The sequence below is a fragment of the Cherax quadricarinatus genome, chromosome 86 (assembly GCF_038502225.1).
Source record: "Cherax quadricarinatus isolate ZL_2023a chromosome 86, ASM3850222v1, whole genome shotgun sequence".
Lineage (NCBI taxonomy): Eukaryota > Metazoa > Arthropoda > Malacostraca > Decapoda > Parastacidae > Cherax > Cherax quadricarinatus.
The window spans coordinates 13,323,821-13,338,146 of NC_091377.1; the positions used below are offsets into that span (position 1 = coordinate 13,323,821).

At 41.8% G+C, this 14,326-nt stretch overlaps 1 protein-coding gene across 4 annotated transcripts in view; it reads right to left on the reverse strand.

Moving 5' to 3' along the window:
• Positions 1-364: 364 nt before the first annotated feature.
• The window catches only part of LOC128702955 (phosrestin-2-like), a 61,327-nt gene continuing 47,365 nt past the window's right edge, over positions 365-14,326 (reverse strand). For all 4 annotated transcript variants that reach the window (XM_070103653.1, XM_070103655.1, XM_070103652.1 and 1 more), the window contains exons 9-10: positions 14,163-14,307; positions 365-10,115 (exon numbers count right to left, since the gene is read on the reverse strand). In XM_070103653.1, coding sequence (XP_069959754.1) covers positions 9,900-10,115; positions 14,163-14,307 — 361 coding nt within the window. In that variant the 3' untranslated portion in view covers positions 365-9,899. The remainder of the gene's footprint in view (positions 10,116-14,162; positions 14,308-14,326) is intronic.

Sequence of the window (14,326 nt, forward strand, 5' to 3'; positions counted from 1 at the left end):
AATGGAATATTAAAGTTGAAAGACGTCAAAGACGAAAGAAATGAATGGCTGATGAGAACTGGAGAGACGCTAGGTTAACCACCAAGGAGAAAATGGAAAGAGTTATGAAGGGAACACTTGACAGTCTTCACAGAGAAATGGATGAAAGGTTCGCTCGTTTGCACGACACTTACGCTAAGTTTGTGTTCCTTCACGATGTTCAGGGACTATGTTATGGTGCCGACAGTAACGAACTAAAGATGTACGAAAATTTGGGTGAATTGTACAACTCTGATGTTGATGGACAGCAGCTATATGAAGAAATTTTGGATTGCAGAATATTGCTATCAAGTCAGGCCAACATGAAAATGTGAAGACCTGAAGAACTTGAATTTATTGTTCAGTATGGAGATGAGAGCGTCTTCCTCAGTCTTCGCATTGATATTCAGATAATGTTAACCATCGCAGTTACCATCGCCAGCTGTGAGAGAGAATTCAACAAGTTAAAACTAATACTTTCGCATTTGAGAGCCTCCATGGGTCAAGGCAGTTTCTGTAATCTTCGTCTACTGAGTGTAGAAAGAGAAAAGAAATTTAATTTGAGGACATCATAGACCAATTTGCATCAGTGAAAGCAAGAAAGGTGCAATCGTAATTTTCATGTAGTGCCATAATTTGTTAATTAAAAGATTAACGAGCTTGACTTGTATTTTTGGGCTGATTTTATGGTAAAGTTATATAAAAAATGAGTGTCAAATGTTTGAACACGAGCGCGATTTCAGTGCTTGCCATAGGTGCTATTTTCCGTAGATACGCCCCTGGGCAGTACCATCCATAACAATGTGAATAGGGGGCAGTAACATCCATAACAATGTGAATAGGGGGCAGTAACATCCATAACAGTATGTATAGGTAACAGTGTCATCCATAACAATGTGTATAGGTAACATTATCATCCATCCAGTACGCTGAGGTCAGTGGTCACCTGCGGTCATACCTGTCCTAAGCTCTGGGAGTTAGCATGGGCTGTTACCAAGCACCATGGCTTATTGTAGTGTATTAGAATCTCAGGTTCAAGTGTTGAAGGAGGTGGTTCTACTTCAGGAGGAAAATAGGAGACTGAAGCTTTACCTAGATGAGTTTGGGAGCGAGTGTGAGAAGGATTTAGCTGGTAAGGAGGAAATGGTCACTAGCAGTGATAGTGGCAGCCGCTTTAAGTGGCAAGTGGTTCACAGTTCAAGAAAAAGGAAGATAAGGAGGGTTAACAGAGAAGATGTGAAGGTAGGAAATCGATTCTCTGTTCTCCAGGACGAGTGTACTTCAGTGGTTAGTGAGGTTGAAGGTACCACTGACTCCCCTGCTAATCAAGGTAAGAATATTTTAATAGGTGATTTTCAGGTAAGATATATGGACCGTGCATTTTGTAACAGAGACAGAAAGGTCAGACAGTGAGTGTGCCTTCCAGGAGCTGGTGTTGGTCAGCAGGTTGGATAATATTATGTCAGGTAATGGGAACAAGGCCAGTATCTGTCTTAGTGCTGGGGGCAATGACATTGGGAAGAGCAAGAGACAGGAGCTGCTGGATAAGTACAGGTCAGCCATAGAAGTAGTTAGGTCTGAGGGAGGGATCCCAGTTATATGTAGCATCTTGCCTAGAAAGGGAGCGGGCAATGAATGGATGTGTAGGGCAACTGGTATAAATTGCTGGCTAGACAGGTACTGCAAGGAACTTGCAATCCCATTCATTGATAACTGGGACCTATTCTTTGGCAAACGTGATATGTATGCAAGGGATGGGGTTCATCTCTCTGGGGATGGAGTGGTTGCATTAACCTATTCGATTGAGAGGGTAATTGATGACTTGTCTAGGAATTTAAACTGATAGATTACAGAGGTATGGGTGTTTGTGGGAAACAACCAGACTGCAGTATTAGAGTTAAAAACAGCAGTTATTACCGGGATACCTCAGGGATATGTTTAAAAGACAATATTCAAAATAAAGTTGCTACTAATGGCAAATCAATTGATCCACAAACAAAGAGAGATAGCAGAGGGCAACGAGGGACTAGCTCCCTTAAGGTTTACTATACAAATAGTAGAAGTTTAAGAAATAAGATAGATGAGCTAAGATTACTTGCAAGTGTAAGTAATATAGATATTATTGGTATAACAGAGACCTGGTTCAACCTGAAAGATAGAGAAATGCCTTCTGAATGCAACATACAGGGTTATAAACTATTCCACACTGATAGGGTCAACAGGAAGGGTGGTGGAGTGGTGATGTAAGTCAGAGAAAATTTAAATTGTTGTCTTAGACATGATATAAGATTAGAAACATCGAACACAGAATCTGTTTGGCTACAGTTTCTCGAGGATCGTGACAAATTAATTTTGGGTATGATTTATAAGCCCCCAGACCTTGTTAGGGAGCGCAGTAAGCTGTTATGGGACGAAATTCATAAGGCATCTAGATACGAAAATGTTGTGATAATGTGAGATTTTAACTTTAGACAAATTGATTGGAACAATATGACAGGAAATCTTGAGTCTAGTGACTTTCTTGATACAGTTTAGGATTGCTTTTTAGAACAGGTTGTGACAAAGCCAACTAGAGGAAATAATCTGCTTGACTTGGTTCTTGCCAACAAAGAGTCACTAATTAATAATCTTGAGGTTAATGATGAGCTTGGGGAAAGTGATCACAAATCACTTAGTTTCAATATATCATGGAATCACCCAGATAACTGCAATCAAATCTCTGTCCCAGATTTTCGCTTGGCCTACTTCATGGGATTGAAAAATTACCTGGGTGGGCTAAATTGGGATGTCCTGACTATGGGTCAGGTAGGTGATCTTGGTTGCCAATATGACGTTTTTCAGAGCATAGTTCTAGCTGCCCAGACAACTTTTATTCCGAGTAGGGAAATTAGATCTAACAAAAATGATCCCAAAAGGATGAACAATAGATTAAAACATCTCACTGGTCAAAAGATATGCATATATAGGCGTATCAAAAGAGGGGATGGGCAGTTAAGAAATCAATATATTCAATTAAAGAGAGAAATAAAGAAATGAATAAGAAAAGCAAAAAGGGATTATGAGGCTAAGGTCGCAAGGGATTCAAAAACTAACCCAAAAGGGTTCTTTCAGGTATACAGAAGTAAGATTAGGGACAAGACTGGCCCACTTAAGAGTAACTCTGGTCAGATCACTGACAGTGATAAGGATATGTGTGAAATTCTCAATACCTACTTCCTCTTAGTTTTCACCCAGGAAAATACTAGCGATATTCCTGAAATAATAGATTATGTAAAAAAGGATGATAATAAACTCTGCACGATTGCAGTAACTAGTGACATGGTCCTCAGACAAATAGAGAAACTAAATCCCCAGGCCCTGATGAACTGTTTGCAAGGGTGTTAAAGGAACTTAAAGAGGAACTTAGCATACCTTTGGCTAATCTTTTTAACATATCACTACAAACTGGCATAGTGCCTGATAAGTGGAAAATGGCAAATGTAATACCTATTTACAAGGCAGGTGACAGGTCCTTGGTTTCGAACTATAGACCAATAAGCCTTACCTCCATAGTGGGAAAATTTATGGAATCAATAATTGCCGAAGCAATTCATAGCCATCTTGATAGGCACGGATTGATTAATGATTCTCAACACGGTTTTACAAAGGGGCGTTCGTGTCTTACGAATTTACTAACTTTTTTCACTAAAGTGTTTGAGGAGGTAGATCATGGTAATGAATATGATATTGTGTATATGGACTTCAGTAAGGCTTTCGATAGAGTTCCACACCAGAGGGTATTGAGGAAACTTAAGGCACACGGAATAGGAAGAGAAATTTTTTCCTGGGTAGAGGCATGGCTGACAAATAGGCAGCAGAGAGTTTGCATAAATGGGGAGAAATAAAAATGGGGGCACGTCACAAGCGGTACTCCACAGGGGTCAGTGCTGGGCCCGTTGTTGTTCACAATTTACATAAACGACATAGATGAGGGAATAAATAGTGACATAAGCAAATTTGCTGATGACACCAAAATAGGCTGTCCAATTCATTCTAATGAGGACACTAGAGCACTCCAGGATGATTTGAATAGACTGATACAATGGTCGGAGAAGTGGCAGATGCAGTTTAATATAGACAAATGCAAAGTTCTAAATGTTGGACAGGACAATAACCATGCCACATATAAACTAAATAATGTAGATCTTAATACTACTGATTGCGAAAAGGATTTAGGAGTTCTGGTTAGCAGTAATCTAAAACCAAGACAACAGTGCATTAGCTCTGGTCACCGTATTACAGAATGGATATAAATGCTCTGGAAAACGTACAGAGGAGGATGACAAAGATGATCCCATGTATCAGAAATCTTCCCTATGAGGACAGACTGAGGGCCCTGAATCTGCACTCTCTAGAAAGGCGTAGAATTAGGGGGGATGTGATCGAGGTGTATAAATGGAAAACGGGAATAAATAAAGGAGATGTAAATAGCGTGCAGAAAATTTCCAGCCAAGACAGGACTCGCAGCAATGGTTTCAAGTTGGAAAAATTCAGATTCAGGAAGGATATAGGAAAGCACTGGTTTGGTAATACAGTTGTGGATGAGTGGAACAAACTCCCGAGTACAGTTATTAAGGCTAAAACGTTGTGTAGTTTTAAAAATAGGTTAGATAAATACATGAGTGGGTGTGGGTGGGTGTGAGTCGGACCTGACTAGCTTGTGCTGCTGGGTCTGGTGCCTTGCTCTTTCCTTGAGTGGTGGCGGCCAGACTGGGTGGGTCATTGGGCTAATCCGGGAGGGGAGGGGAAATGGACCTGCTCCGCATGGGTCAGTAGGCCTGCTGCAGTGTTCCTTCTTATGTTCTTATGTGTACAGGTAACAATATTATCAATAACAATATGCATAGTTGGCAACACCATACATAACAATGTGTATAGTTGGTAGCACCATCCATAACAATGATATAGTTGGCTCTGGTGGTCCGGTGGCTAAAGCTCTCGATTCACACAGCAAGGGTCCGGGTTCGATTCCCAGCCAGGGTAGAAACATTGGGCGTGTTTCTTTACACCTGTTGTCTATGTTCACTCATCTGTCAAATGGGTACCTGGGTGTTAGTCGACTGGTGTGGGTCGCATCCTGGGTCACTGACCTAATGTGCGGGAAATGCCCAGCATAGCAAGGGACTTTCTATATAGTAGTATGTCACTGATGTCAGCTATGATCTGTATACCTTGTACATGTACTGGTAGTAAATAAAGATATTATTATTTTTATTAACACCATCCATAACTGTATACAGGTGGCAGCACCATCCATAACTGTGTATAAGTGGCAGCACCATCCATAACTGTGTATAAGTGGCAGCACCATCCATAACTGTATACAGGTGGCAGCACCATCCATAACTGTGTATAAGTGGCAGCACCATCCATAACTGTATACAGGTGGCAGCACCATCCATAACTGTGTATAAGTGGCAGCACCATCCATAACTGTGTATAAGTGGCAGCACCATCCATAACTGTGTATAAGTGGCAGCACCATCCATAACTGTGTATAAGTGGCAGCACCATCCATAACAATTTGTATAGTTGGCAGCACTATCAACAACATACAGATGGCCATCTACAACATACAGATGGCAGCACCATCAACATATACAGATGGCAGCACAATCAATATGTACAGATGGCAGCACCATCAACAACCACATGGCCACCGTGGCATAGTGGTCATGTGAAGCTCTCGCTTCACACGGCGAGCATCTGGGTTCGATTCTTAGCGAGGGTAGAAACAGTGGGCGTGTTTCTTTACACCGGTTGTCTATGTTCATCCATCAGTAAAACGGGTACCTGGGTGTTAGTTGACTGGTGTGGGTCGCATCCTGGGACAAAACTGACCTAATTTGCCCGAAATGCTCTGCATAACAAGGGGCTTTCTGTATAGTAGTTTGTCATATAAACACATATGCAGTATAATGTGATCCTTTATTGACAACGTTTCACCCACACAGTGGGCTTTTTCAAGTCACCATCGCATTCGCAACATCAACATCAGGAACAAGAAACTTTCCAGCCTTGACGTGACTTCCCTATTCACCAAAGTACCTACTACACAAGCCATCGATCTCTTGCGCAGGAAAATTGACGATTCACTTGATCTTCCCATTCCAGCCAGCGATTTCATCGACCTTGTTGAACTATGTGTTGGCTTTACGTGTTTCTCTTTCGAAAATCACCTCTTTCAGCAGACTTTTGGACTACCCATGGGTTCGCCACTTAGTGCGGTCCTGGCGAACCTATACATGGAACATCTAGAAGCCGAACGTTTCTCCACCATTATTCCTTCGTCTGTCACCTGGCTCCGTTATGTTGACGACATTCTCCTCATAACTCCTAAACGCTTCAACGTTCAAGCTCTCCAAGACAAGCTCAACCAGGTCGAGCCTTCAATCCAGTTCACACTTGAAGAAGAAGTCGACAACACTCTTCCTTTCCTTGATGTTCTGCTCTGCAAAGCTGACCACGAACTTCGTTTTAAAGTCTATCGAAAACCCACCAACCAAAACGATCTTCTCCACTTCTACTCTCACCACGACACCAAAACCAAACGTGGTGTAATTATAGGCTTCTTCCTGCGTGCACTCAGAATCTGCGGCAATGAGTTCCTCGAGGAAGAATGCACTATAATTGAACAAGTATTTTCTAAACTCCACTATCCTCGTCACTTCATCAGAGACTGCAGACAGCGGGCATTAAACATCTTCAACACACCCAGAGAAGACACTGCCGAGAAGAGATACATAGTCCTCCCCACCAACTCCATTGCCAAACATGTTTCCAACATCTTTTCCAATACATCATTCCAAGTATCTACCTCCACAACCACGACCATCAAGGACATCACCAGTAGTAGACAGGACAAGCTTCCATCCTCTGCAGGGGTATACATAATCCCTTGTAATGACTGCAACAAATTATATGTGGGCGAAACATCAAGAGATCTCCAAACACGTATTTCAGAACACCAATATGCAAGCAGGACTGACGATACAAGGAATGCCTGTGTACAACATCGCAATTCACACAACCATTTAATTAACTACAGAAACTCAAGACTTATCGCCACAGAAGACAACACTCAATACCGAAGAATCCTGGAATCATCGCTTATCTCTATAACCAACAATTTCAACCAGAACAACGGCTTCTATAACATAGCTGAACCACTCGCCAAGAAACTTCTTCATCGCTATCCCACATAAGAACATAGAACCAGCCTGATAAGAAGGGCAAAAAAATTGTATTATGAGAACAGATTATCCAACTTACGAGGTGATATAAAAAAGACCTGGAAAACCCTATCAGAAATTCTGGGAACAAAAAAGATATCACGAAATAGCGAAATAAAATTAGGAAAATCAGATGAACCCCAACTCCCACCAACAGAAACAGCAAACAGACTCAACGATTTCTTCTCCACTATAGGACAAAACCTTGCCAATAAAATCCCAAGCTCAGATACCCCACCAAATGACTACCTCACCGGCAACTACCCGAACACACTGTTCCTAGCTCCGACTAACCCATACGAAGTCTCCCTTATTATCAACGCACTAAAAACAAGGCAGGAGATTTAAATACCTTACCACCCTTTATATACAAAAAAGTGTCACAAGTGCTATCATCAATCATTGCAACACTCTTTAACAAATCCATTGAATCCTCCACCTTCCCTACAGTACTCAAAATAGCAAGGGTCACCCCGATCCACAAAGGAGGAGACCAAACAGAGTTGAATAACTATAGGCCAATATCCAACTTACACCCTCTCTCAAAAATCTTCGAAAAATTAATTCATAAACGAATCTACTCCTACCTTATCTCCCAAAACATACTCAACCCCTGCCAATTTGGATTCAGGCCTAATAAAAATACTAATGATGCTATTATACACATGCTAGAACATATATACACTGCAATAGAGAAAAAAGAAGTCCCACTAGGGATCTTCATTGACTTACGTAAAGCTTTTGATACAGTTGACCATGACTTGCTCCACGTAAAATTGTCACACTATGGTATAAGAGGGCACTCCCTCAACTACCTCAAGTCATACCTCAGCAACAGAAGCCAATATGTGTACGCAAATGGGGCAAACTCTTCTGCGCAACCAATTACAGTTGGGGTCCCACAGGGAAATGTCCTTGGCCCTCTTCTCTTTCTCCTATACATAAATGACCTTCCAAATGCTTCGCAATTACTCAAACCCACACTATTTGCAGATGACACTACATACGTCTTCTCTCACCCGAGCCCAGTCACGCTAGCCAATACTGTAAATACCGAATTACAGAAAATATCTACCTGGATGAGGACTAACAAACTTACACTAAACATTGACAAAACCTACTTCATTCAGTTTGGTAACAGAGCTACAGATGTCCCTCTTAACATAATGATAAACGGATCACCTATCACAAAGCTAACAGAGGGAAAATTCTTAGGAATCCACCTTGATAATAGACTCAAATTTCATACACATATACAACAAATTTCTAAGAAAATTTCCAAGACTGAAGGCATACTATCGAAGATACGGTACTATGTTCCACAGTCAGCCCTCCTGGCCCTATATCACTCTTTTATTTACCCCTATCTCACCTATGGAATTTGTGCATGGGGCTCAACAACAATTAACCATCTCAGACCACTAATTACCCAACAAAAGGCTGCAGTCAGAATGATAACAAATTCCCACTACAGGCAGCACACTCCACCAATATTCAAAACACTCAACCTACTCACCATACAAAACATCCATACTTATTACTGCACCTATTACATGCATAGAACACTTAACTCTGATATTAACCCTCCCCTCAAACATCTCCTTGCCAACCTCAACAGAACACATGACCATAACACAAGGCACAGATCACTCGTTGATGTTCCTCGTGTCCATCTCACACTATGCAAAAACTCAATGCACATAAAAGGCCCTAAAATCTGGAATTCATTACCTGTAAATATAAAAGAAACACTACCTGTTTATAAATTCAAGTCTCTTCTCAAAGATCACTTACTCACCCAAAACCAAATAAATACTGAATAACTGAACCTTATAAATTGTATATCTTAAATGTTTCTCACAATTATATCACATAAATGTTAAACCTAAAACCCAATCTAACTTTATTATTTTTTAAATACACTACCTAACAGAATCCTTCATATGACTGAATGCAACCATATGACCTGTCTTTGTAATACTCACTTGTGCTTTATAGAAATCTGTTTACATTAATGTTTTATCACTGATTTCATCATTGCTTAGTTAATCTTAAGTTAATTTTAAGCCAGCCCGTAATGCTATGCATAGTATAAGTGGCTTTGGCATGCTGCTCTTATCTGTATTTTTTTTGTACCTCTGTATGTGTGCTCAAATTGGAAATAAATAAATAAATAAAAAAATAAACACTGCAGAAGGTCTACTCACAACTTGTCCAATACCCCTGCCAAGCTACCCAAGACTCTATAACTCCACCCGGTAGATCATCAGATGCAGCATTCTCCACCTGACCTCAACATTCTGAACATGACTATAAATACTCCCGTACCTTCCAACCCCAGGTAGATCTGTGTGTGACTTGAAAAAGCCCACTGTGTGGGTGAAACGTTGTCAATAAAGGATCACATTATACTGCATATGTGTTTATATTTCCACTGTGTCGGTATTTGATACCATTTATTTCCATAGTAGTTTGTCATTGATGTCAGCTATGGTCTGTATACCTTGTACATGTACTTATAGAAATGAAGATATTATTATTATTATTATTATTGTTATTATTATTAAATATGGCAGGGCTGTTAGAGCCACTGTTGAACTCTTGGATGTTCTACTTCATATCACCGTTGCGTGTTGGTTGTCGTGGTTCTTCAGTTGAGAAAACCTGGTAGTCATCAGTGGTGTCTGGAAGAGTGTTATCCACAGACTCTTGTGACTCCTGGCCTCCCCTCAGCATGTCTGAAATGGAGGTTCTCTGACACTCCTCAATCACCAGCCTCGCTCTCTCCTCTAGGTTCTCTTGCCGTCCCTCCCTCACTGGTGCTGCCTGCATCAACATCAAAAGTCACTTCAGTAGCTATACAAATCATTGTTTTCACTAATTATTAGTAATTCTACACATACACACATACACACACACACACACACACACACACACACACACACACACACACACACACACACACACACACACACACACACACACACACACACTGCAAGAAGGTTTTTGGCACAACTCCACACAAGAGATTAGTGCAAAAGCTAGAGGATCCGGCAGGTTAGTTTAATATGTTTATTATGCACCCCATACCCATCCTGTGGGCGGTAGTCAAAATATTACAGAGGTACATAATGGGTCCAGGGACTGGGCCTCAAAGTTTTGATAGCTGAGCAAGTTACAGAGGTAATGAATTCACAATTTACAAAGGTAATGAACTCACAATTTACAAAGGTAATGAACTCCAGGTAGGTCTAGTCACAATCATGACAAGTTACAAAGGTATTTACAGATTACAGAGGTACACAATGGGTCCAGGGACCGGGCTCCAAAGTTTTGATGGCTGAACTAGGTACAAGGTAATGAACTCACAAGTTACAAAGGTAATGAACTCACAAGTTACAAAGGTAATGAATACTGTAAGAATGGTTACTTACGTGTATACATGGCTGCAATCATGAACAAATTTTAGAGTAATGAGCAATTCACACTTCCACACCCGGTCAGAACTGTAGTGAGTTATTGGTGCAAATGTTGATTGCTGAGTCTCTCTCTCACACACACACACATACAAATTCATACAAACACACACACATAAACACACACACACACACACATGACGTAGTGGAGGCAGGAACCATACACAGTTTTAAGACGAGGTTTGATAAAGCTCATGGAGCGGGGAGAGAGAGGGCCTAGTAGCAACCGGTGAAGAGGCGGGGCCAGGAGCTAGGACTCGACCCCTGCAACCACAAATAGGTGAGTACAAATAGGTGAGTACACACACACACACACACACACACACACACACACACACACACACACACACACACATGGTTTCAGGGACGGGAAATCCTGTGTCACAAACCTACTGGAGTTCTATGACATGGTGACAGCAGTAAGACAAGAGAGAGAGGGGTGGGTGGATTGCATTTTCTTGGACTGCAAGAAGGCGTTTGACACAGTTCCACACAAGAGATTGGTGCAAAAACTGGAGGACCAAGCAGGGATAACAGGGAAGGCACTACAATGGATCAGTGAATACTTGTCAGGAAGACAGCAGCGAGTCATGGTACGTGGCGAGGTGTCAGAGTGGGCACCTGTGACCAGCGGGGTCCCGCAGGGGTCAGTCCTAGGACCAGTGCTGTTTCTGGTATTTGTGAACGACATGACGGAAGGAATAGACTCTGAGGTGTCCCTGTTTGCAGATGACGTGAAGTTCCGGCAGGTATAACAGAAAAGGCACTGCAATGAATCAGAGAATACCTGACAGCAAGGCGGCAACGAGTCATGGTACATGACGAAGTGTCAGCCTGGGCGGCAGTGACGAGCAGGGTTCCACAGGAATCAGTCCTAGGACCGGTGCTACTTCTGGTATATGTGAATGACATGACGGAAGGGACAGACTCAGAAGTGTCCCTGTTTGCAGATGACGTGAAGCTAATGAGGAGAATTCAATCGGACGAGGATCAGGCAGGACTGCAAAGAGATCTGTACAGGCTGCAAGCCTGGTCCAGCATCTGGTTCCTAGAGTTTAACCCCACCAAGTGCAAAGTCATGAAGGCCGCAGAGTACAGGCTAGGGGAGCCAAAGACTGCAAACCTCACTCAAGGAAAAGGATCTTGGAGTGAGTATAATACCGAGCATATTTCCTGAGGTGCACATCAACCAAATAAATGCTGCAGCATATCCGATACATCAGTAAGGAATCGTTCAAGACTCTGTACACCGTGTACGTGAGACCCATATTGAAGTATGCAGCACCAGTCTGGAACCCACACCTGGTCAAGCACGTCAAGAAATTTGAGAAAGTGCAAAGGTCTACAAGACTAGTCCCGGAGTTAAGGGGCATGTCCTACGAGGAGACGTTAAGGGAAATCGACCTGACAACACTGGAGGACAGGAAGGACAGGAGGAACATGATAACGACATATAAAATACTCAGAGGAATTGACAAGGTGGATAGGGACAGGATGTTTCAGAGATGGAACACAGCAACAAGGAGTCACAACTGGAAGTTAAAGACTCATATGAGTCACAGGGATGTTAGGAAGTACTTCTTCAGCCACAGATTTGTCAAGAAGTGGAACAGTCTGGAGAGTGATGTAGTGGAGGCAGGATCCATATATAGCATAATTAAGAAGAGGTATGATAAAGCTCATGGAGGAGGAAGTGGACCTAGTAGCGACCAGCAAAGAGGCAGGACCAGGAGCTATGAATCGACCCATGCAATCACAATTAGGTGAATACACACACACAACACACTCGTTCAAACATACCACACACACACACAAAAAAAAAAAGAGGGGGGGGGACGCCAAGTGTCTATCGACAAGTGCCTTTAACTAGCAACTGTAACTACTACTACTACTACAACTACTACTACTACTACTACAATTTTTAAGAAAAGAGATGTATATGAGACAAATGATTACATACTGGGCACAGTCAAGATTGGGTAATACAAGGTAGTAGGTGGGTTAATGTACAACATGCCACCACTAAACTGTCGGAGACCAAGACAACAATATGAAGACAACAACAAAACAGTGGTTGACACCATAGTGGAAGCTGCAAGGAGCTCATGGGGCTAAACAAAAGTTACTTATCACCGATGATTTCAGTCAAAAAGAATCAGATTGGGAGAACTGAAACACATGGAGAACCAGGAATGTGAACGGTTAATGGAAGTGGTGCCCCTCAAGGAAGGCTCCTTGATGCTGGTGAGGGGCTCTTGATCTAGGGAACTGGATCTGCACTCCAGTTCCCTGAATCAAGCCTGAATACCTTCCACATCCCCCCCCCCACAGGCGCTGTATAATCTTGCGGGTTTAGCGCTTCCCCCTTGATTATGATAATAATAATGGAAGTGGTTAGGAAAAGCTTCATGTGTCAGCATGTAAACGATACAACACGATAACGAGATGAGCCAGCACGGCTCGATCTAGTATTCACAAGTGCATCAGACATAGGTGAAAAAGAAACTGAGAGCTCCCTGAGTACTAAGTAAGTAAGTAAGTAAGTTTATTCAGGTATACACAATACAGTTACATAGAATTATCATACATAGCAGCATATGTGTAGAGAACCTGGGATAACCCAAAAAAGTCAGACAGAGTGACTTATTTCCATTGGGGACCTTTTACCTTATTATTATAATATAAAGGTTATAATATTTTCTTATTATTCTATAATGAAGATAACATCTTACTAGCGACCATGCAGTACTGAACTTCGAAAATCTTGTAGAACTACACCCTGAGGAAAACATGGCAAGTGGAGGGGGTGAGAAACAAGGGTATAGAAGTGTGAACTTTGAAGAGATGAGAGATAACATCAACACAGATCAGCGGGAAAGGGATCTGGAATGAAAGTTGTTAAATGAAGTGATGAAATACGTAACTGGATATTGCCAGAAAACAAGAAAGAACCTTATATCTAGAGGAAGAACCGGATATGGCAAAGAAAAGCACAAGACCATGGAAAAACATTTGAGAGTGAAGGACAGATGAAAACATAGAAGTGAGCAACAGAGTGAAAAATAGATATAGAAAGGCGAGAAGCTCCATGACAGCTTGAGAGTGACATAGCAGCAAAACCAAGTATGAGTCGTAGCTAGGATACAGCCACGTAAGTAAGACGGTGGTAAAGGACCAGGTAATTCAACAGAGGAATGAAGGAGAGCATAAAAGAAACGATAAGAAATTCTACGAGGTAAACAAATAATTAAAAGATGTGTTCTCAGAGAGAGCAGGAGCAATACCAGGGAAACAGCATACATGGGCGGTACTAACACCATACTGTTACATAATGAACTTACATCATCTCTGTCATATTATACTGTACAATCAGCTAAAAGTGGTGGTACCTACTTACCAGAGAGTCATCAGGTGGAGGGTTCATGAGAGTGAAGGGTACCTCAGCTACCAGTTCACCAGCCAGGGTACCCATAACAAGCTTCACTCTTACCACATAAGACACCACGATACCGAAGTGTTGCCCGCCCCCAGGATGCGTGAACCTGATATACCCACTCTTTG